The sequence below is a fragment of the Anser cygnoides genome, chromosome 5, assembly GCF_040182565.1.
Source record: "Anser cygnoides isolate HZ-2024a breed goose chromosome 5, Taihu_goose_T2T_genome, whole genome shotgun sequence".
Lineage (NCBI taxonomy): Eukaryota > Metazoa > Chordata > Aves > Anseriformes > Anatidae > Anser > Anser cygnoides.
Genome location: NC_089877.1, coordinates 3050015 through 3075102, shown reverse-complemented (window position 1 = coordinate 3075102; position 25088 = coordinate 3050015). Strand labels below are relative to the sequence as shown.

Below are 25088 nucleotides of genomic sequence, written 5' to 3'. Positions count from 1 at the left end.
TCGGGGCGCCCCCGGACCCAACGCAGCCGCCCCGCGGGGGGCCGGCCGCACCCGTCAGGGCCAGGCGGAGCGGGGCCGGAGCCCTCGATCCCTCCCCGCCGGCCACGCTGCAGGAGCCGCCTCCTCCCGCTTCGGCCCCACCGCCGGGCGCCGGCCTTCCCCGGCGGAGGAAATGGCGGCCGCCGCCCGCTCCCCCGCTGGCGCGCGACCGCCTCGCTCCCCGCGGCACAAAATGGCGGCGGCGGCGGCCCCGAACCCAGCATAACCGAGACGCCATGAAGCCGCGGGGCGGGGCCGCGGGCGCCTAGCCAATGGGCATCGGCGCGGGGCCTGGAGGCGGCCAATGGCGAGAGGGGGCGGCGACGCGACGCGCGGCGCGCCCAATGGGAGCGGCAGGAGCGCGGGGCGCGGAGCCCGGCCGCGCGGCTCGGGGCGGTGCTGAGGCGGGCGGGCGCTGAGGCGGCCGTTTCCTGTCCTGGTGCATGGTGGTCGGACGGAGGAATTGTTGGAAAATTTCTCGGCGAGGTTCGTATATAAATGTGTCCCTACCCAGTGTGCCTTATTCTAACCACCGCCATCTCCGCCTCGGGCCCACGAACGGCCGCGCCGGGCCGGGCCGCGCCCTCCGCGCCGCGCGGGGAGGCGCCTCGGGGCAGCGAGCGGGGGCAGCGGGCAGCGGCGGCACCCGTCGGCACCGGGGGACCGCGGCCCCGCCGCCCGCCGCGCGGTCCGGCCCCCCCTCCCCCGTCCGCCGCCGGGGAGGCCCGTCGGGCCGCCAGGCCGCCCGCCGCCGCTCCGTCCCCGCCCCAGCCCCCGGGGGACCCCCGCCGGCCGCCCCCTCGCGGGCCCGGTGCGCCCGTTGGCCGCTGTGTCACGGCCGGGGGCGGCGGGGAGGGGGCGCGGGGCCGTGCCCGGTGCCCCCGCGCCTCGGGGGGCTCGGCGGCGCCTCCGCCTTTTGTCTGAGCCCGGGCGGCGGCGCCGAGCCCTCAGCGCCGCGGTGGAGCCGTCGCGGCCGGTGCTCTCCCGGCCGGGGCCGCCCTGGCAGCGCCGCAGGCCCCGCGCGGGGCTCCGGGAGGCGGCCGCCGGGCCCCGTGGCGCCCAGCTCCTCGCAGCGCCGGTACGGCCGCCGCAGACGTTCTGCGGGCTGCTCTCGCCTGTGCCCCTCAGCTCCTGGCCCAGAGCTTTGAGTAGAGCGAGGTCGCTGGAAGCTGCTCCTCTGGGAATGCCTCCTGCAACAGCACAGAGATGTTAATTCCCTGTTAAGTTCTGACTTGTGGCGGTTGTTCATCAAGAAACGCGTTGCGCTTTTACACGAGGTGTCGGTGAAGCATACACCTCAGCAGCTCCACTGGGTATAAAAAATCTCCTGAGGTCTCTTCTCAAGCGCTGAAGAACTGCGTCTTCAGTGACACGCATACTGATAGCAGCACTGCTAAGCAGCGCTCCTCCTGCTCCCCCCGTTGCAGAAAGGCCAGTCATGGTCTTCCCATCAAAACGTTACCCACGTTAAAAAGTTTTCTCAAAATTCTGCTCTAGGTGGTATAAATCTATTACATTTTCAAGGGCTATAAACCAGACCTTTCTGTCACAGTTTCAGGGTGATAATACCTGAAAAATGAAGTGTGTTTGTCCGTAACCTTTTTAAGGGCAGTCATATGTATGTAGCATGTTCCAGCTTCTTTGTGTAAGTGTACTTGCCATGGAGGGCGGCAGAGTATAACGGAACTGTGATCTCGTGGCTTATTTCTTTGTATTTTATGAATTAAAGTCTTGATCTTTCAAGGTGTAGATAAGTCAGAAGCTTTTCACTGAAGTGTCTCAGAAAAACGGGAGTATGTAGTCAAATAATACACGATTGCTTTGGTAGTAGATGGCAGTTTAATTGAGCTATGTAGGATAAGTGTTTTAGTTTTTGATAAAAGTATTTCAAATTGATTACATAATTTACATAAACTGTTCTCATTATGGTAATGGAATAATGTTTCGTTCCTAGTATCCTTCTTGAAGAAGAATTATTTTGCCTTATACTGCAAGGCTCAAATAAGCAAATACAAGAGTAGAAATTCAGTCACACAGGCTTCATTCATCCCGTGTCTTCGTGTCTGTGTAACTCTTGATGCTTAGACATCCAAGTACTTCTGGCATAAGCTGGCGTTCCCTTTTCTCAGTGGAGGTAGGCACGGAGATAATACAAGGAGGTATATTCTCTGATAACGTGTGCCAGAATTAGCTTTGTAAATTTGTTTTTGTCTAGACTACCTCAAATTCTGTTGTTCTTCAGCATGTCAAGCTGCTGCTGGTCCACGTGTCGCTGTTCTGTAGTACCCAGGAGAAGGGACTCGACGGGGTTGAGCAGAGAGCACGGTGTGAGCAGTGGGCTGCTGCTTCTGCACCTGCTGATGGCTGTGCAGCCGCCAGGCTGCCGTCTCACCTGCAGTGCTGCCACGCGTGCAGGGCGAGCAGGCTGAGGTTCTTCAGCTTAACTTTGGTGGTCGTGACGGTCTCTTCCTGGATGCCATCTTTGCTAGGCATTCCTTAAAACATGGTGTGTGTATTTACATGCATGTGTGCATATAGATACGTATGTTACCTGAGGAGGTGAGTTTAGTGAGTGTATGAGAAGGGTATCTAGAAACAGCAGAGTGACTCATCTGACCCACAGCCTATTTTTGAGGGTCTTTGCTTCACATAACAGCGAATACTGAAGGTGATTGGGATGTACCCCCTAACGTGCTTGTGTGTGTGAGGATTTGGGGTAACTGGTTACACGCAGTGGTCAAGCTTATGTTCTCTCCTGAAAAAGAGATGTGTTCATCCTAACACATCTTAAAGAACTTAACTGCTGTGCAGAAGGACAGGGCAGTGGATCCCGTGACAGAACGTAATTGGGGTAACACAGCAACTGGCTCAAGCTAGTCCCTTGGCCACCTGAATCCACAGAGCCATGCAGTAGGAAGCCCTTGCCACGAGGAGTGAATGGGTACTGAGCTGACTGGAACAGATCCTGCGCAGCTTTGGTCGGGCTGCTCGTGTGACTCAGGAGACACTGAGTTCTTAACTTGGTTGGGCCCCCTCATGTGCTGTCCACACCTTTGTAGTTGGGTGTCCGTGTTGTAATGAACAAACATGTCCAAGTTAAGGTCCAGTTAATTTTAGTATTTACTAACTTTGGAGTGTTGTTGCAAACTTAATGTAATGGCCTTTTAAAATGCATGTGTTTTTTTTTTTTTTTTTTTTAATAAAGCTAAAAAGAAGGCATTTTGAACTGGGTTGTTTCTTTGACAGTGTAATTGGGCTTCAGTTAAAGTTTAGGACATTGGTCTTTTTTGCTGTCATATGTAATTCTTGGCTTTAGAATTTTGGGGTAAAACATGCTCAGCATAGGTGGTGTCTTTGAGAAACACTGTTATTAAGTTCTGAGGAGTCTTTAGTTGACATTGGTGTCAAAGAAATTTTGTTTTCCAAAGTATAGGGCCCAATGAACATAGATGAGCTTCCATGCGCAAAGCGATTGACACGTTCCTGGTCATCAGAGAAATTCTTCCAGTTTCAAATGTTACGATGCACATAACACAAGTAGTTGAGAGGTAGAACACATCTGTGCTTTTGTAGTCTGATTCTTTAATTACTCTTTTCCTGTCTGCATTTTGACTCTTACTCTCTTCCGTGATCGTCCCCAGGATTTCCGCTTCCCACACCGTCTCCTGTAACTTTGCCTCTGACCTGTGTATGTACATACAATAGCATCCCAGGCCAACCTTTGTTTGCCTTTCCATGCCACTGGCTTTTCTTCCTGTATCATCACATTGCTTCAACTTTTCTACAGCTCGCCGGTGTGCTTTCTGTGCTTTCCCAACCAATAGGTGGTCAGTTTGTTTTTTTTTCTCTACTGTTCTGCAAGGGAATAGGTGGACCTGGTAAAGAGACAGTGAAATGAGTAGCCTATCCTTGTGCCCTGAGGGCTCCTGAAAATTTGTGCTCTGAAGCTCAGAAGCTCTGTGCAGCTTCTGGGTCCCTCAGGTGGATCATGGTCCTAACAGATGGATTCTCATCTGGAATCCGAAACGCCAGTTCCTGTAAATAGAGATGTGTTCAGGTATCCTATGGATGGAGTGAGAAATGGAAGGGAGGTGCCTGCCCACAGACAGTGCATTTCTGGGGGAGGAGTGAAAGGAAGCCATACAACATGACCAATTGTGTTCGCATTGTGGCACAGTTGGTTTTAAGGGGCTATGTCTGGAACTTAATTTGGTTTTGGTTGTATTTACTCATTGAACTACGGTTTTGGTCTTTCTGCTCTGCTTTGCACACCAGGAGTTGTTGATCAGTGACACAAAAACCGAATTGGTCAAAATTAGTGAATGCTTCCAGTGAATGCTAAAATTTTCTGGGCTACGCTGCTTTCTTAATGATACAGTAGGATTGCACTTTGCTCCACCAAGATAACACTTGTTAAATAACCAAAATTCTCAGTTCTGAATGGAATTTACAGTTCCAGCAAGTCGTGCAGTGTTCCAAGTTGACATCAGATTACACTTATAACCACTTGCTGCTGCCTTCAGTCTGTATTTTGTCATCTGCTGAATGTTTTTTTCTGTAAATACTTGAGGGGAGAAAAGTCTGTTACCTGCTTAATGCTCTTGGACTTCATGACTGATGACAGAATTCTCTGGAACTGGAAGATGATCTATATTTGCAAGTTTGTTGGTGATGCCCATATCTTAAGCATATTCATATGAAGATATCATGGTATTAGAATATATTTAGATGCTGTGTTTTCCAGTTTACACTTACAATGTTTTTTTTTTGTTTGGTTGGTTTTTTTTTTTTTTTTTGTAATTCAGGGTAAAGGTTCATAGCTCAGAAGGCTTTCTAATGAGTTTCTGAAAGACAAGCATTGCCTAAAACACTGCAGGTTGTTACGGCTAATACTGATACATCTGCAATGTAGTTATCAGATTACTAATTAACTCATATCCACACAACCAAGTCAAAATTCCTTATTTTGTTGGCAGTCCCAGCATATTTGGAGGATTTGGGTGGGCACAGTCAGGATTAACTGCTTTGCTGATGTAAATTAGATGCTTTTGTGATTTCTTGACAATTAAGAGACTCAGAATTCTGTTTGATATGAAAGTAAAACTGATTGAAATAGTTGGCCTCAGTGTCTTTCAATTTTTTCAGCCTTTAAATACTCACCTATTCATCAGATATTCCTTGTTTTGTTCTTCCTGTTCTTTTGAAACACTGATATAACCAGAGTTTTTCTGTCTGTAGGATTAAGGAGTAGCCCCCTGAAGTGCTTCAGATGTGTACCTTATGTACCTTTTTTTTTTCACTAGAGATGCATTACTGCTCATTTCATATAAGTAATTTGAATACAATTCTGAAGCATGTCATCTGGATGCATTATTTGTATGTCCATTACTTTGTGTATACGTATGGACTGTGAAGCAACAACGCCTCAAAACCAGTAGATGTGAAGACACAGAGGTTCATCAGTTAAGAGCTTTTAGTCTCTTTCTTGCTTTGCAACTTCCAGGGAAAAAATACACTTGAGATGAAATCTGTAGTGGCTTATCTCACTAACATGCTGAAAAATATTTCAAATTTTCTTTCAGCTTTGTCAATAGCATTCTAAGTTTTTCAGGTATAAAACAAAGTCAGATGACCTACAAGCTTTTTTCTGATCACTGGCCTAGCATTCAGTTTCTGAACATGCATATTATTATTTATCCTTACTTTTTTGTCTATGAAAGCAAAAATAATTTATTACCAGTCAGTCTGCAGTAGAGAGTTGTGGGGTTTTGGTTTTATTTTTTAAAGAAAAGAAGGTATGAGTGAGCATTGGTAAAGCAAATTTCTCTGGGACGGGGAATGTGTCTCAGCTTGAGCAAGGAAGACCGTCTGAGTTCAGAGAAACTTGCTGGTGTGTTTTGCTAGCTGAGTTCATGTTGTTCCTCTTGTCATCTGCCTGCAAACCAGTGCGTGCACACACACAAATACTCTGAATGATGTAGTGCTGTTTTCAGTCACGTCTGAATTTTACATTTTGCTACAGATTATATGGCCCTTTCTTGGGCTACATCTAAAGCCCTGCTGGTCACTGGGCTAGCTACCCAGGAGCAGTGTTGTCATGTACTTGTGCCGCTCAAGGCAAATGTGGTCGTGGAAGTTCTGTTTTGCGATGAGGTGTTTGTCCCAGAGCTGCAGCATGAGTTCAATTAGTTTTCTGTCAGCGCTGACAGTAAATATGCTGACGGAACTACTCTGACCTGCATTGCCTAATCAGTAATTTCTTCTTTAATACCTTGAAGAAACGCGAAGTGAGCAGTCATAATCAAGATCAACCAGAGTCTTCTCCACACGTGTAGGACATCTTGGTGGGTGGCTTTTTGATCTGCCCCTGTTGTTTGTTTTTTTTTTAAATGCCACAAGTCTGGAAAAGCATAGCATCCTTAGCACTGCCACAGAATGAAATTATACATAGATGTATAATCTCATCGTACTGGTTAGGATGAGGGTTTGTAACTGTTATTATTTTGCACTGGTTAATCAGTTTTTTTTTTGTTTTTTTTTTTTTTTTTAATAAAATGCAAGCGCTGATCTCAGAGAGTAACATTCATGCTTCATAGCTATGATTTGCAGTGCAAATTGACTGTATGGTGATGACTTGGGGAAGACTGCTGGCATGTAAAGCAATTAGGTGAAGTTAAATGTTCTTACTGCTTACTGAAGTCAGCTGTGCTTTGTTACGGCAGTGGTATGTTTGGTCTTACATTCGTATGTTATTTGTGAAGAGATATCAAATTCTGGCAGTGAATTAGTCTTGAACTGCATTATCAATATGATGCATCTCTGGGGGAACAAAAAGTTTGAAATACTGCAAAAAGAGTAAAACAGCCTCGAGTTTGACTACAAGCCTCTGCTTTGGGTGACGCAAGTTAACTGAGCTGCCATTCAAAGCGAGTGCATCGTGCTTATGCACTTGACAGTGCTGTTGGTCTTCATTAGGTTCTTCAGGGCCAGGGTTAGATCCCGTGGTTTATAATTTGCAACACTTCCTGCTCTCCAGAAAATACATCTGTAATGTGCTATTAAATTGCATACCTTACCCCTCTTCAGTGACCAGTCTCTCTGAATCCAGCTGTTACAGATTCCTTAGCAGAGGGTTTTTTTCTGTATTTCGGCCTCGTTCCTGTAATATGGTGGAAATTGCTGCTTAATTATGTGGGGGTTGCCTTTACAAGTGATTGGAAAAAATAATATGAAGGAAGTTAAAGTTATAGAACAAAGCACTAAGAAATAAAGAAATGCCTAACATCAAGTAGCTTGTTACGTTTATCCACTACAAGTCAATCTGACCAATTACAGTTATGAAATCAGTGCTTCGGTGCGTTGGTAAAGTACTGGAAGTGGCAAGGGCAGTTGAAGGAGACAGAAATCCATGTCTCATCTCCTGAAACGTTGGATCAAAGCATCAACAGGATCTAGATTTCATTTCTGACCCTGCTACAGATCTCCAGGGTTATACTGGAAAAGATTATCATACAGGTACGTAGGGGAACAGAAGTTAAGATTTTTGAGAGCCTTAGTACCACTGTGTTTGTATTTGTGAGCTTACAGCTGCCAGACGACTTCTCGTAATGAGTAAGCTGTATCTCTAACACAAATTGTATCTGGGCTACTCTGTTTTTCAGTCTGTCAGTCATTTTTTACACTGAGACCTGGAAGGCTGGAATGCATGTTACCAGTTGAAGTGCATTTAACCAGAATGCTAATTGTAGGTATTAATTTTGGTATTTCACAAATGTTTGTTAATCAGACTCCTTCAGGGAAATGACTGCATGGGTATTTGCAATCATATCAATTGTTAAGGACCCTAATGCATCCAGTATTTAATTCAGAAAAACCTTAATTATGTTAGTGTGCCGACAGACATGAGCTGATCTTGGGATCCAGCTTTGTCCAACGTAGGAATACAGTTTCCTAAAGTTCCTCAATGAAAGTTTTGCAGTTGTGGGGTTGTGTCATTTGCCACTTTACTTTTCTGGATTGGTAATTGATTGCTGTTTTTAAAAGTTTAATAAAGTTACAACAGTTCTGTACATTATTAGAAGTGTATTGAAAATAAAAGTAATGTTTGTTTTGAAATAAATGGATGTTATTTCAAACTTCTTAGTGCTGTCTGTGCAACAAGTGTGAACAATCACAAGGTAGCCTAATGTCCGGAGTAGCTTTTTTTCCTGTCCTCCTTTCATAGTTCTTTCATCCTGCACATGCTAGATCTTTCTTTTCTCTCCTTGTGTTTTATAACCGTAACTTTTCCTACTTGACTGCTATTAAAAACTATTCAGTTTCCTGTTACTGATTCCCTAAGTATCATCCTTTTTTTTTTTTTTTCCCCTCTCTGAGGAGTTTCTGCTATCGTTACTACAGTTCTTTTTCTTTGCCCAGCAATGCAGTCTTATAGGCATTCTGGAAATGCCAATTTCCTGCTTTTTTCCAGCTGTTGTTTGCCACATTCTCAACTACCAAAGTCTCGGTCTCCTCTCAGCTGCTTGACTTCCCACTCCTCCAAACCCAATTTCTTCTGCACGGTGACATGCCCTCTACCAGTGCTTGCTTTTCTTTTCAATTGCCTAAATCCCACCTGCTGTTTCCTACTTGTTCAATCCCTAATTTTCAGCTAAGGCTTCTGTTTCCAGCTGCTATATAGAGTGTACATAAAAACTTCTCTTTTAGCATTGTATCTTTTCTCCTAAGCAAGTGACAGCACCCAGAAGAGTCTGTTCATTTGAGAGTTAGTGGGGGGAAGAATTGCGGTAGGTACTCTCTAAACAGGCCACTTCATCAAGTCTTCACGAGAAGTCCTTCCCCCCTTTGTCGCAGACTTCTGAGTTTTGAGAACTTAAAGCATATTAAAGTTTACTGTTTTTCCCATTTGGAGGATTTTATTTTATTTTTAATAAAAAAGTTAATGTGCACATACCCTGGTGGGTGGCATATTTTACATTTCCGGTGCAGCTTTTGTCAAAAAGTGTTCTGAAGTCAGCAGCACAGGTGACAGACTGCTTTCACCCTGTGACTACCAGTGTGAGACCTGTTTCAGCATCACTTCTTGCGACTGGCTTTTGCTTCCTTCTCTCAGACCCTGTTTTCAGTTCAGGGTTTTTTCAGACTAGTCATTTTTGTCTCGCGCTGTTTTTTTCTAGGGGTAGTATTCCAACAATATTAAAAAAAAAAAAAAAAGGTAAGATTCTCTGTGCGTGAATGTTTTGGTGACTGAACATGTCAGGAATCAAGACGTATTGCAGTCCTTGTGAACGTCTTCCCAAATACTGTGGCTACATGCCTTTCAGACCTGCAGCTTGAGCTGCACGTGAGCCATGAAGATACACAAGAGTTGCCAGCATCGAGTCGTGATTTTTCACTTCATTGAGTACCTCCTGATGAAGTCTGTACTTGTGTCTCTCCTGGAGGACAGACAGCTTTTGAGATTAACCATCACAAGTACATGTGCATGTATATGTGCATATTGTGTTGGTTACATGTACATGTGCATCAATCTCGTCTAGCAGCCATGTGGGCCTCAGGCCAGGGTTCGTGTGTTTTCCTAAAAATGGCTGCTTTCAACGGCTTTTTAACTAATGAGCTGCAATATTTGAAGTTGATAAAGGAAGTCTTTCTCTTCCAGGTTCATGCTGGCAAAATTCCTGGCAGACAGGAGGTTTAAAGAAAAAACTGAGTGATGCAAATACACAGAAATAAAAGTTGTGAGGTGGATTGGGGGGGATGCTGGTGAGGTTTGCGTTGGAAGGGTGAAGACAAATGTATTGGAGGCTGGGGAGAGAACAGCATATAAGCCAGTTAGCAGAAAAGGGGTGGGAGCGCAATGAAGAAAGAAGCTGAGTGTAAGGGAAGAGGCTTTGATTTGATCAAAACAGACTGGCTTCAAAATAATAATTTTAAAAAAAGCAATAAAAATACGATAGGAGATGAGATTTGCATGGTGAATGATGTATTAGCAGCATGGTGATGCTGATTTGGGCAGGTTGCACAGGGCTGTATCAAGTCTTGAACACCTACAAGGACAGAGAGTCTGTAACCTTTCTTGGCAATCTGTGCCAGTAGTTGCCCACTCTAATTTAACAAACAAAAAAGGTAAAACAAATAATGATGCTGTAGCAGCAAGGTCTCTGAAACAGTTTCACTGAGGTATCCTGACCCATTTCTCTGCAGTGTTGGCCAGCCTTACCTCTTGTTCTCTCCCCATCCTCTTCCTCAGACTTCAAAGAGCTGTCTGCTTAGCCTGTCTTCTCTGCTGGGGGGGGAAGAAGAGAGCCCAAAAGTGATCAGATGTTCTGCTTTTGTCTGAGGGCCTTCCTCCCTGCACAGCATAGTAACACAGAACTGCTGCATTGCTGAACAGCGAGGGAAAGCTGGGGTTTTGCTCTGGGGGAGCCCTGGTGGTACAAGCTCCCTTACAAACAGTGTGCTTCGAAGGGGCTGAACTCGGACCATCGTGAGACAGAGAGGCAGGAAGGTGGTAGGTGATGGTGGGATGGAGACATCAGCCAGACCAGCAGTAAAAGAAGACTTGGGGACTAGTTGCAGAAGGACTTGGAATGGATTTGGCAGTGTGTTGGGTTGTTTTGACAAGAAGGGTGGGCTAAAGAGGAATGCACTGAAAATTTGCTACTGTGATAGGGCCGGCTGAAGAAGGAAGGTGGTGCTATCTCTAACTGGTCATCTAAAGCCTGGGTTAGAGGAAACAAATGAGTATTCTTCTGCGTGCAGCAGTTCACTGATTTCTCATAGCGTATGATGGTCCGCATGACAGTAGCAAACACTGTAAAATAATTTAAACAAGTATTTTTTCTCCTTTGGCCCCTGAATTAATTTGCATTAGATTCCTTTTTTTTTTTTTTTTTTTTTTCTAAAATAGCCATTGACCCTTTAAACAGTGTGTTCTGCTCTGACTGTTGCAGGACTTTGCAGTTGTCTGAGTCGACTAGCTTCTTCTCCACTTCCCCAGTGCTCAGAGAAGAGGCATAAGCTTTGGAGGAAGGTCGTCATTCTATTTTAAAGGCAGATAGTATAGATGATGAGGGATTCTTAAGAGATACTTTATCTAAGAGGGGGAATCCTCTGAAATAGACCTGAGCTGAAACACCTTCAAGATCCAGTCCCTGCTAGAGTTGTTTCAGAAGATAGTCCAAAACAGTGGTTGTGTAGCCTTCCTTCCCTGATGTGTGAAGTGGTCTCAATGGTTTTCAGCCTACTTCTGGAAGGCATCCTGAAAATGGAATGAACAGAAATCCTTGTCAATACAGAACACTGTGCTAGCAGTTAAGAAGGCAGGCAACCTCTGTGCCCCTTTACCGTCTGATACCGTAATTAATTAGACTTGCTGCAACTTGGCAGTACCTCCAGAAAAGCAGTCCCAACAAACTGGTCTACAATAAAACCTTTCTTGGTGCTGGTTAATTTTTTTCAAACTGTGTGAATTTTCTGATCTTAATCATTGTACAGTGCATGAGCACTGAGGGTGGGACTGCTTGCTACAGCGCTCGCTTAAGCTGGTCTTGCAGCTGTACTGTGTTCTCCCATTTGTGGTTTACAAGCAAAGTGCTTTCTAGGTCAGTGTTTTGTCCATATATTAGGATAGGGATAACGCTGAGTAATAGGGAACAAAGCTATTTGTCCAAAGTCAATAACTTGGAGATGGCAGAGCAAGGAGTCGAACTCATGATCTCTTGTGTCCTAGGACACTTTATAGCCTAAGGTTCCTGTTCTTTAGGCTATAGCATACCCCCAAAACCCTAGCTATTTCATTTCCTTTAGAAACGTTTAGTATAAATGCAATTTAGCCTGAGTGGCTTCTTTGTGCTGGCTCTTTTCCTGTTGTATTACACCCATTTTAGGGACCTCATTTTCTATAAGAGCTTCTTTTCTTGAAAAGGATGCTGCCAACAAGAATTTCCCATCTTCCTTTGGAGGTTAAACAAATCTCTTACACCCCTTTGGATTTTTATTTTACTTTGTCTTAACTGTTTCTTCATTTTGATGCTTAGCGTTGTTCCAAGGTTCAGATTCTCTATTTCAAACCTGTATTTTATGTCCTTAATATTCCAGATGGATATTAGGTAGGATTTTAATCTTGAAAAGTGTATTTCTTACTGAATTGTGTACTAATCCTGAACGGTGTTTTTTCATATACGATATTCAATGTAAGGTAACTCATGAAAACAACAAGTGTTTTTTTACTTTTTACAGGAGACTTATAACCTTTCTTAAGCTACCCCTTCTACTTTCTTCATTAAACTATATCTATTCCATTAACCAGGATCTTTAACAGATAACCAAATTGTCAACAAGAATCTCACATGCACCAACGTGATTTAGAGTACAGGCCCAGTCTCGGGAGGTGTGGCGGTACTCGGTATAACGCCACATCACAAGTTGGAGCACGGGGACGCATCTGCTGCGCTGTGCTTGGGAGCAGCTGGCTCTGGGTTGGCTCGCTCTGCTGAGGCCAAGAGGCTTCTGCAGCTGCCTGCCGCCCTGGAAGACAGAAACTGGTTCAAAGTCACCTGGATCTATTTGGAAAATATTCCAAATTTTCAACTATTGAATTAGCGTATCAAAGCCGGTAAATGCTGCAGGTGCTGTGGAGTACCTACATGGTCTACCTTTGCTGTCATTATCCCTTAGTTCTGAGCTACTAACGTGAGTTTCACAGTGGTTTTTGAGACCACTGATGAGTTGCTCGTTTTCAAGGGCAGATTTTCACATCATAGAGGTAAAAGTAGTCTAGTTATTTAGAAATTTAGTCATAAGTAAAAAAATCCTAAATTATTCTTGTCAGTCTTGAATTACAAAACAGTTGGCCATGGAATCATGCTAAGATTAAAAGCCTTGATTGTTTATCTATACCTTTTTTTGTGGATTATCTAACTACTGCTTATTGTAAGAAAAACTGTTGACTGTGTAGCCTAGATTGCAATTCCATGTACTGTTTTTCCTTACATCCACATCTCTTTGCATGTGGCATTAACTAGAGGGCTTTCAGAATTCAGTCATTCAGTTTTTTTCCTGTGGTGAAAGCCAACATTTACTTTATAGCTTAATCCAGTAATACTGAAAATTAGCAACAGCCTTTCAGATTAAATAGACTTCTTAAGATCCCATATTGAAACTTGCCTGGATAAAAAATTCGTATCCAAAGAGATGGGCGGTTCTGTGAGATATGTGTAGAGTTGTGACTGTCACTGAGCAATCACTATCTTGTTTTCTTATTAATGCACTTTATTGTGAGATGCTTTATTATTTTGTAAGTGTGTGTGTGTATATATGATATAAATGTGATATAAATCTTCCTGGAAAGTTTAGTGACATAGCTGGATCATTCAGTCAGACTTGCTAATCAAGTCTGTGAAGTGTGTGTTTCACCAATATCTGCTTCTGAAACTCTTACTGGCACTGGAGATATTTTTTATATATAGTAAAGGCTCTGGTGTTACGGATGACCATGGGTGAATTGCCAGCTTTATTGTAATTCTGGGGACAAAAAGGTCTCATTATTTGTACTATCATTACCACCACTTTTCTTTGTACATTTTTCTTTTCTTTAGTTTAGCTTCAATTCTTCAATTTACTAAATGATGCCTGAAGTTCTTAATAGCTTAGTTAATTAATGTAATAATATTTAACTATTTGAAATAACTTTTTTTTTCCATTGACTTTCCTTCCAGATAAGTCATTCATTGCATCGTGTCTATGTGGAAAGTAACATAAAATGTTTGTAGTATTTGCATAGAAATGCAATAAACTTGGCTTGTATTTAACTAGTTCTGGTTCTGTATTTATATTTTGCATTTATGTTTTGTGAATCCTTTCTTTCTAGGTAGACAATGTTACTAGCTCAGATAAATCGAGACTCTCAGGGAATGACTGAATTTTCTGGAGGAGGAATGGAGGCCCAGCACGTGACTCTCTGTCTGACAGAAGCTGTAGCTGTGCAAGGTAAACATTCAGTTAAAATATCTGTACATTATTGTTTCTTTTCTGTTAGAAATTCAGATAAAACTCTAAAACTCAGATAGCATATTCTAAATGAAGAATCTAACACAAATCAGAAAATTATTCTTAGTTAGCTGAGATTGATTAAACTCACTGATTTAATTCTGAAAGAGAACAATCTCTTAATCAAGGTAATGGGAGTATAAATGTACCAAAATAAGGACTATGAAATCTGACTTAATTCTCACAATAGATATACTGTTTTATACTTTGTAACTTTCATCTAAGTATATATTAAAGTAGTTCAGTTTTAAAATAGACTGATGATTTAGGATTGGTTTAAACTTGATGTTTTCTCACAGCTATGTTATGATTTTAACTGATAAAAATTTTTCATAAATCTATTTTAATCTAAACAGATTTGCATATATTAATGATAGGTAATAGTTTACAAAACAAAATTATTGATACAAATATATATCATCATTTCACTGTTGGGGCTCATGACCTAATTAATATTTCTTGTAAAACCTGAATTTTGTAGTCATCTATTCAATGACATAACTTTTTCAGTTAAGGCAAATAACATTGTAGCTGTCATGTTTATAGAACTAGTATATTTTCAAAGTTCAAAAACCAGAGAACAGATAAGAACTATTACCTATTATTATTTCTAAAATCATTATGTTTTAAATGATGTCATTATTTTTGGAGTTACTTAACTAGTGATTTTTAAGGTTTGATGTTGCTAATAGTAATGCTAAATAGTAATATGAACTTTTTTCCTTACTAGATGGTGACAACTTAGAAAATATGGAAGGTGTAAGTTTGCAAGCAGTTACCCTTGCTGATGGCTCCACAGCTTACATACAGCACAATTCTAAAGGTAAGTAAATGGCTAGAAGTTTACTTGTATTGACATTGTATTCGCCTGTTTAACCCTGTCTTTGGATTGTAAACCCCTTTGTATTGTAAAATCAGGGAAAATCTTTACAGTGTTTACAAAGCTGTAATCTCATTTGGGGTTTTACAGTAATAATATAAAATAAATGTTTATTTCCAATACTAATAAAGTGCAGGTATCAAATCTTAGGACATAAGTCAAACAGAAATTAGATGATCTTTATGCCTCAAACCCAAATATCAACATTCTGTGTAGTGGATAGGTAATAATAGCTAATAGGTAATAGTACTTTATGGTGGATAAATTTACTTCAACGATCATGCCTTTTATCCCCATTTTTTATCCCAGAATTTAAAAATCATTATTATACAGCCATATTGTGCTTCATCTTTACCAGCGTTTCTCTGTGACTTTTTTACTGATATTTTAATACTGAAAGTATCAACTGTGTGTTTAAAGTGTAAAAGGTCATACAGAATATTTTTAAAGAATCTAACAATGTATTTCAGATGGTAAATTGATGGATGGCCAAGTGATTCAACTAGAAGATGGTTCTGCAGCTTATGTTCAACATGTACCCATGCCTAAAAGCAGTAAGTGTAATAATACATGAAATGTATTTTTAAATACTGTATTACTGGCAAATATTGATATTGACTAATTAATGCTCATGAAAACTGCTTCATTTCTCATCTTAATGCAAACAGTTCTGAAGAGATTGTTTTTCTAACTAATGGCTTTTTCAAACTATTGTTGAAGCATTGTAATTCTTTCTTCCAAACAGGGGACAGCTTGCGTCTGGAAGATGGACAGGCAGTTCAGCTGGAAGATGGAACTACAGCATTTATTCATCACACCTCCAAAGGTAAATGTTTTTTGAAGTGTGATTTATTATTATGGTTCAACAGAACTTCAGCAGTATAAAATATGGTTTTGTATTTAGACAATGACATCATTATTATGATTCCCACTGTAATTTCTTTGTTGCTTTTACATGGTGTCATCTAGAAAATACTGAAATTAGACTGGTTCAGTTCCTTATTAGGACCACATTTTAAAGATATGCTACTTATAATTTTGTCATTAGGTAGTAGGGCAAAAAATGTGACAACTGACAGTTAAGAATGCAAACATTTATTTTAAATGATAACCTAGATTTCTGCAGAATCTGTTTACACTAGTCTTAGAAACAGTCCTATTTCTCTTCAAAAAGTGAACAAGTAGCTATTTTAAGTTCGTTTAGACTACTGTAACATGAATTACGTTCTACAGTCAAAAATACTAGGAGAAGAGAGTTTTACAAAGACTTTATTCTTTAAAAGTCATCCTATGCTTTCTGTGTTTATTTCGCATATATTTTATTTGTATGATTGTTTTCTTAAAATGATTGGATCTTTGAATTCTAAACTCTGAAGCATATGTGATAGATTTTTTAAATTTTCTTGAATGGATAAGAATTGAAAGCATATTTCTAGTCCTGATTTCCTTTGTAAATAAAGCTAGACTGATACCAGACTGGTTATGTGTTTCTGCAGGTGTGCAGAAATGAAAGATACGGATGTTGTTGTCTTGAAAGAACTTAATCAGTGCTATTCATAGTAATGTTTTAAGTGATTTTATTTCTCTCATATTTCATATATATATATATATGGCTTTTGGAGACATTTTCTAAGCAACAGTAGTTTCTCGTGTTACCTGTAAACATCAGTATTCCTTTTCATTCATAACATTTCATAATGTTATTTCTCAGACAGTTACGACCAGAGTGCATTACAAGCAGTCCAGTTGGAGGATGGAACTACTGCCTACATTCACCACGCAGTACAAATGCCACAGTCAGATACCATTTTAGCCATTCAAGCTGATGGTACAGTGGCTGGTCTTCATACAGGAGATGCTGCCATTGACCCAGATACCATCAGTGCTTTGGAGCAATATGCAGCTAAGGTATACTGAAAGACATTTCATCTATCCATAATGTTTTAATGTCACATCACATGATACTTGGCAGCAAAAGCCAATTGTGATCTAAGAAATAAAATGAAAAGAGAGTCTTCAGACTCTTAAAGGAGATAACACCAAATTGTCATGACGGTGCTTCACTTTCACAGGCAGCTCCAGTATGTGTGCATAAAGAGAACAAGAAATTGAACACTAAAATGATGTGGAGTCAGGCTGATTTTGAAAGCGATTTAGACAAGTAATTAATTACTTTCTCTAAGACATAAAATATAGTGTGATACTAAAAATTCATGTCCTGCACTTTAATGGACCTCTGTAAAGCATGACCCAACTGTAACAAAGGGCATTGCAACTTTTCTGACTTTATAGTTTTCATTGTCTCGATTCCTGGATGATTACAATCTGTGCTTCTGTTTCTCTGGAAAAGAGTAGAATTAGTTCTGAATTCTCTTAGTATCTTTATTGTTACTAGGAATTGTCAAATTTTGGGAGAAGGCCAGTTAGGATAATTAAATGGCTGATACACCATTCGTTCCATTATATTTGTGTGTGTTATAACTGAGGAGAACCTAAGAGAGCCAGTCAGATTGTGTTATGTTTGGCTATGCCTTAACATTTCATAAAATAAAAAGGTTATTCAAAGTTAGCTGAGCTGTAGTGACAAGCTTTTATACATTGCCAAGCTATTATTTCATTTAGATTTAAATTAATCTTAACTTTGTCCTTTTTGATAAGGATCCATATTAATACCAACTTGTTGTAAGTTTTTAAGAAATAGAAGAAATGCAAATATATTTGCTTTTTTGTCCTATTTACCTCAACATGTGTTTTTCACTTCTGTCACATGAATTTGTATTCTGAAGTATACTTCTGTGTATCTAGGAAAAACTACTTAATTTCTTTAAGCTTTCATCTCAGAACCTTATTCTGAAAGGTGCTGCTAGAATTTCTCAAGCAAAGTCAGTAGAAGTGAGTTTGCAAGTACTTCATCTACATTACTTAAAAAAGTAAATAATAGCTGAGTTGTTACACCCGTTTTTCTCTTAAAAGGAGAAATAGGGTGTTATGATTCTACTCTATGTCCATGTAGACCAGTAAGGCAATGTATACTTTTTATAGCAGCTGGTACAGAATATTGAAAAAGGTACAGAAAGGGGCAACAGTGATGACTTAGCAAATGAAATATGAGGTAAGGATATGAGAGAATTTTATAAAATTTTAAGTGGCACAAAGAAGAGTAGTGGCTTGTGCTTGTCATTGTCTTCACCAGTATAGGAGCTGGGGACCATCAAATAAAACTCTCAGGTCACAGGTTCAAGGACAACAAGGGAATGATTCTTTTTCAAACGACATTAAGTTGAGCCATGGCACTACTTGCAGAATACTGCACATGCTAATATGCCCCTGGATTCAAAGGATAATTAGACAAGTTCATAGAAGAAAAATGTGTCCAGGGCTATTAGGTAAAAACATATGACTTCTAGTTCAGGAAGTTCCTAAGCCACAAATTGCTTGGAGGTTGGGAGAATATTTCTGGGAATGTATCACTGTTTGCTTGGCCGGCTCCTGCAGTCTTCCCTAGCATCTGCTACTGGCTACTATTGGAAACAAAATGGTGTGCTAGATTGACCTTTAATTTTACTCAGTATAGGTGTCCTTATGTTCGCAACTGAAGGCAGACTAAATCTTTCTTTGGAATCTAAGAGAGCCTTTTAGGAAGAACTCAAAGATCTTCCTTTGGAGCAAAATTCTCTTTTAGGCATAGTACCACTTAGCCATGTCTTGCAGAGCGCATATAAAGACTAAATAGAATCCTATTAATTTTAGGCTAAGTCAACCCTATCTTACTCTCAAAGCAACCAGTAAAAAAAGAGATTATTGCTTTCAGTCAATATAAAGTTGGAGGATGTGTAGTGGAATTGCGAAGAGGAATTCCGACTAGATTTAGGGGCATCAGTCTCAGCCTTAAGTGTAATGGATGCAGAGGGTATTGTGAATGTGAGTGCTCAACAAAGAGGCATTTATATAAGGGGGAACTATGTAAAGTATACTTTAAAATAGTTTTTGTTTTCTGCAGTGACTAATGAGACACTGAGTTGATGCATGTGAGAGAGTATTAAATAATAATTTCAAATTAATACATAATACTCTTTCAAATATTTTTCTAAGCTCCTTAGAAAGCAGAGATACCTTTCTCTTCCTGTAAACTGTATTTAAAAATAAACATTTGGAGCAATATGCAAGTCTTTGCTTAGCTGTTGTAATTTTGCTATTTTGAATTGAGATGTAGTCCACCGTCCAGGTACTTTGATTCCAAAGGAGAGGTTCAGTTTGAAACAAGTGAACTCTTCTTAACAGGGAGTGAGACATGCTGCCCTATTATTAAAAAAAAAAAAAAAAAGTGTGTAATTTTTTTAAATTCGGAATTCACTATTGCTAAATGTATAAGCTTATTACAATATTTTTCTAAGTTTATTAATTTAGCACATGTGGTTCTTGCAGTCTTTTCAACCTTGTTTTAAGACAATCTTGAAATGCTTACCATACCTATCGTACAATGCAGGTGCTACTAGTGGTGTTTTTCGTGTTAACAGATGGGATAATGATGTTTCAAGAGGGAGCTAGAGAGCTATGAGAGAATAAGGAACTCAGAACTGTAACCCTCTATTTTTCAGACGAATAGAAATAACTTGAAAATGTTTTTACCATTTCAACTTCATTTTTCAGGTCTCTATTGATGGAAATGACAGTGTTAGCGGCACAGGAATGATAGGTGAAAATGAACAAGATAAAAAAATGCAGGTATGTAGCACAATACAAAATAACTTAATACATCTATTTCTTCGTTATTCTCTGTGCCCAGCAGCATGCACAATAGGTAGCCCTGTGTAGCCATGAACTAGATTTTACTGCCACCTTTCAGGAATTTTAGACTTCAAAACCATGCATGTCATACACAGGTCATATTTCTCTCTTTGTCCAAGATCCATTCACATGATTTTAAAAAGACCTTCAAATACTGTTTTCTGTCTTTTTTCCTTTTTTCTTTTAAAGCATAGTTAAAAATTATGTTGGATTTCTAAGATCTGACTTTTTAACCTGAGTATTTCATCAGTGAGGGGGTAAGTATTTCAGAAGTTATCTTCCAGATCTTGAACTTCCTTTTTATATTCCTTAAATGAGAAGGAATGCTGAATCAATTAATGAATTAACTTCTTCTCAAGAAAGATTAATTCTAGACATGCACCTCCAATTGTTCTCTCTTTGGTGCCTTATTTTCATTCTACTTGCCCTGTTAGATTCCCTTATTTTTATTTCAGGTTTTGTAAGCAGTCAGGAGATGAGGATGTTGTTCCTAGTGAACCCCCTAAAGAAGCAGAAAAATACTTCCAGTTCTTCTGCAATCATGTTATTATGTAAAAGTATATATTAAAAAAAAATCACTTTTCGATGTGAAAGTATTGACTTAAAAGTTCTAAGGGTAATGGAGAATACAGGTTAAACTTATGAAGTCTGAGGACTTTTTTTAACCTGAGATTTGTAAAATTGTGTAAGGAGAGCAGTCTTCCTCATCATAGAACACCTCATTAAAGAAAGAAAGAAAAAAAAAAAAAAAGAAAAATACATTGTAGCCTTCAAAGAGTTATGAACAACAACAGAAAATAATAACAAGACCCTATACCCTTACGTGCTCAAACGACAGAATCAGAAATGGGTAAGTCATTTCACTGAGAATGATACAGTCATCAGAGAAGTACTGTTTTTTGTTTTTGTGTAATTTAAGAGGTAATGAACTAGATAACAATGAAAAATATTTTCCAAGGTAAAATATCTTACAATACCCATGAAAGAGAGAATTATAGGCTCACCTTTGATAGTGACCTCGAAATCCTCTATTCTGTTTGTGTGTTTAAGTTAGGTCCCACAATATTTAAAGCCAAAGACACTCCACAGTTGTCTGTGTGGCATGACTGTGAAAGGAGAGAAAAGCCAATACATACATTATCTATGGTATTGGCATATATTCCATAAAATGAAATCAAGAAATTCTGGGGTTTTCCACACTTTTAGGTTTGAATAGGGATACAACTCCATCAAAATGCAAAATTCAAGGAAGAGCAGAATAAGATTTTGGTTGGCTTTAAGTAAAAGTAAAATAAGAGCCTATTAAACAAAATGACCCGAACATTAAACAAAATGATATAATCATATTAATCATATAATCATATTAAACAAAATGAACCAAAGAACTGAGGGGCCCAAAGCCCTTATTTCTGAAAATGTTAACTGTGGTTATATCATGGTGTGATCAGATACCTACTTGTAACTCATTCAGAAATACTATATTGCTTGAGATAAAATAGTTTAGTATTTAGATATAGTATTAAATAAGTGTGTATTTATAAATTCTTTATGAAGTTCGCAGTAACACAAGAACAGAACAGATGTTATGCTTCTGAGTAGTCATTCAAATCAGTTACATATGGTTAGGGTTTTTACCAAAGTAAAAAAAAAAAAAAAAAGTAAAACCTCATTGTGATTTGTACATGTGAGAACAAAACTCTGTGTGACCAAACGGATATCACACATTATTTCTTTTCAAGTCTGTCATACCCATCTGTTCACAATAAAAGCAGAATCATATGACTGGTTCATATGGATATGATATAAAAATCTTATCTGAGATCTCTGTTACCTTTGTTATTCTCCTGTGCTACCTGTCTGAACTAAGTTAGGATGCATTTGTGATTACTTTTAAACTTTAGGGTTTGTTTTTTTTTTTGTCTATTTAAGTGTTTTGAAAAACACAATTTCTCTCAAAGTGTCAAATTATTATAAAGGTGCTTTGTTTATGTTATTTTCTTTTTGTGCCTAACATCTGAATTTGTTATTTCTTTAGAGAACGTTATCTTCTAAGAGTAGTAATTTTAATACAATATCTGTCCTTGCTGAATAATAATACTAACTGAATTCTTAATAATTTTCAACTCATACCAACTAATGTGTTGTGAAGATGCATACTTCTGCAAACAGTTGTTTGACCCAACAAATGCTCATGATTTTCAACTGATTTTTTTTCCTGCGTGTTTTATCCTTTATCCCAATCTTTGTATTGATAAAATGTCTGGTTATTTCCTTGTGGATACTAGAAATAGCACATTGATTACAGAATTGTTTAAATTTTTTTTTAAACCTTGACATACTTCTTCAGCTTTATAGCAGACCTTAGCTACTACATACATACTGTTATATGCTGAAAATGCAAAAAAAATGCTAACAGTTTTAGTGACAGGAAAAAAAAAATCCAAAAATGTTTGAGTGTACATACTGAACTAAGATTGCATTACCAGTGTGTCTTCTCCGCATTAGGCAACACATTGCCAGCAGGTTGAGGGAGGTGATCCTTCACCTCCTTCATCACTGGTGAGACATATCGGGAATGCTTGGTGCAGTTTTGAGCTCTCAGAAAGACATGGACATACTGGAATGAGTCCAGTGGAGGACAGTGGAGATGATTAAAGGCTTGGAGCATCTGACAGGCAAGGAGGGGCTGAGAGAGCTTCAACAGTTTAGATTCCAGAAGACAAGGCTGGGGGATTCTTACCAGAATGTATAAATACCTGATGGGGGCCCGTGAAGATGACTAAGTCAGGCTCTTAGTGGTTGACAGTGACAGGACAAGAGGCAATTGGCACATACTGAAGTATAAGAAATTCTATTTAAATGTGAGAAAAAAACTTTTGACTCTGAGAAAGACTGGACACTAGCACAGGTTGCCCAGAGACCTCGTGGTGTTTCTGGAGATGCTCAAAACTCAACAGGATACTGCCATGAACAACATGCTGCAGCTGACACTGCTTTGAGTGGTGGAGCTGCAGCAGGGCTGCCTTCCCATCTTACCAGTTCTGTGAAATGCTCTTTGACAATGGGGAATGGAATTGGATCCATAAGAAAAGGGGGTAGTTTGAAAGCATGGACCTTTTAAAAGTCTCAATTACTTTGTGTACAGTTGTATCAAAATGTTTACATTTGGGCTTCTGCCTATTTTTTCAGTCTGTAAGAATGCTCCTTGATTATTAGTGTATGCAAAAAGGCTTTAAAAGTTGCGTTGGAAAGCTATTCTGTATGTTTTCCTGTTGTGTCATGCAAGAAGGAAGAGTGCAACCTAGTTCTAGTTGTTCCAATTAGTTTGATCGAAACACATGCATCACTGAAAAAGTACAAAATGCTTTCCTTCATTTTCAAAAAGTGCTCATTATAAGCGTATTTAATCATTGTTTAGCCTTTGCATGAACTTATCTCTGAAGGTGGTCTGACTTATAGCTAACCTCCCTTAGGAACAGAACCAGTGCCTTAGATATGGTTCTCGAACTTATTGAGGCTCACCTGGGGGACAAAGCAGTCATTGGTCCCAGCCAGCATGGGTTTGTGAAGGGCAGGTCCTGCCTAACTAACCTGATTTCCTTTTATGATAAGATCACCCGTATGATGGACCAGGGGAAACCAGCTGATGTGATTTTTTTGGACTTCAGCAAGGCTTTTGACACGGTTTCCCATAGGATCCTACTGGACAAAATGTCCACCGTACAGCTAAATAAAAACATCATACGATGGGTGAGCAATTGGCTAACGGGCAGGGCCCAAAGGGTTATGGTAAATGGGGCTGCGTCAGGCTGGCGGGCGGTCACCAGTGGGGTCCCTCAAGGCTCCATTTTAGGGCCGGTACTTTTCAATATTTTTATAAACGATCTGGATGTAGGAATAGAAGGTATTTTGAGCAAGTTTGCTGATGACACCAAACTTGGAGGAGTTGTTGACTCGAATGAGGGTGGAAAGGCCTTGCAGAGGGATCTGGATAGGTTAGAGAGCTGGGCGATCACCAACCGCATGAAGTTCAATAAGAGCAAGTGCCGGGTCCTGCACCTGGGACGGGGAAACCCTGGCTGCACGTACAGACTGGGCGATGTGACGCTAGAGAGCAGCCTAGAAGAGAGGGATCTGGGGGTCGTGGTTGACAGCAAGTTGAATATGAGCCAGCAGTGTGCCCTGGCGGCCAGGAGGGCCAACCGTGTCCTGGGGTGCATCAAGCACGGCATCGCTAGTAGGTCAAGGGAGGTGATTGTCCCGCTCTACTCTGCGCTGGTGCGGCCTCACCTCGAGTACTGTGTGCAGTTCTGGGCACCACAGTATAAAAAGGACATGAAACTGTTGGAGAGTGTCCAGAGGAGGGCTACGAAGATGGTGAAAGGCCTGGAGGGGAAGACGTACGAGGAACGGCTGAGGTCACTGGGCCTGTTCAGCCTGGAGAAGAGGAGGCTGAGGGGAGACCTCATCACAGTCTACAACTTCCTCGTAAGGGGGTGTCGAGAGGCAGGAGACCTTTTCTCCATTAACACCAGTGACAGGACCCGCGGGAACGGGGTTAAGCTGAGGCAGGGGAAATTTAGGCTCGACATCAGGAGGGGGTTCTTCACAGAGAGGGTGGTTGCACACTGGAACAGGCTCCCCAGGGAAGTGGTCACTGCACCAAGCCTGTCTGAATTTAAGAAGAGATTGGACTGTGCACTTAGTCACATGGTCTGAACTTTTGGGTAGACCTGTGCGGTATCAAGAGTTGGACTTGATGATCCTTAAGGGTCCCTTCCAACTCAGGATATTCTATGATTCTATATAATCTAAGCCTTTTCTTTCTAACACTCGTTTTACCACTGGGCTTATTTTTCAAATTAATTTGTATTTGTTGTTGTTTGACTAATTAATGCATGCATTTAAATGTATTAGCTACAAGTAAATATGCTTTACAGTTTCTGTCTTTCATCAAAATCTATGCTTTTTTTTTGAGGGCTAAGAAATACGTGGCGTAGCAAAGAGACAAAAGAAACCTGTTAGAATCTGCTCCAACTTAACTACAAATAGGGTGTGACTTTCCCAATCCTTTGTATTTTTTTAATGATTTATTTTTCAATTTAAGATTGTCTTGCAAGGACATGGAACAAGAGTGACTGCAAAATCTCAGCAGAGTGGAGAGAAAGCATTTCGCTGTGATTATGATGGCTGTGGAAAACTGTACACAACAGCTCACCATCTTAAGGTGATGAGATGTAAAATGAGCATTGGTACTTTGTAGGCATGTTTTTTTTTAAAACAAATTATATGCTTGAAATAATGGAAATTAATAGAGAGACAATTGCAACGG

General features: G+C 40.3%; 1 protein-coding gene across 2 annotated transcripts in view; it reads left to right on the top strand.

The window, feature by feature from the left end:
* Window positions 1-371: 371 nt before the first annotated feature.
* Window positions 372-25088, top strand: part of ZNF143 (zinc finger protein 143) — a 39265-nt gene continuing 14548 nt past the window's right edge. For both annotated transcript variants that reach the window (XM_066997342.1, XM_048070165.2), the window contains exons 1-8: window positions 372-525; window positions 13910-14028; window positions 14819-14911; window positions 15439-15522; window positions 15714-15794; window positions 16680-16876; window positions 19619-19693; window positions 24864-24983. In XM_066997342.1, coding sequence (XP_066853443.1) covers window positions 13917-14028; window positions 14819-14911; window positions 15439-15522; window positions 15714-15794; window positions 16680-16876; window positions 19619-19693; window positions 24864-24983 — 762 coding nt within the window. In that variant the 5' untranslated portion in view covers window positions 372-525; window positions 13910-13916. The remainder of the gene's footprint in view (window positions 526-13909; window positions 14029-14818; window positions 14912-15438; window positions 15523-15713; window positions 15795-16679; window positions 16877-19618; window positions 19694-24863; window positions 24984-25088) is intronic.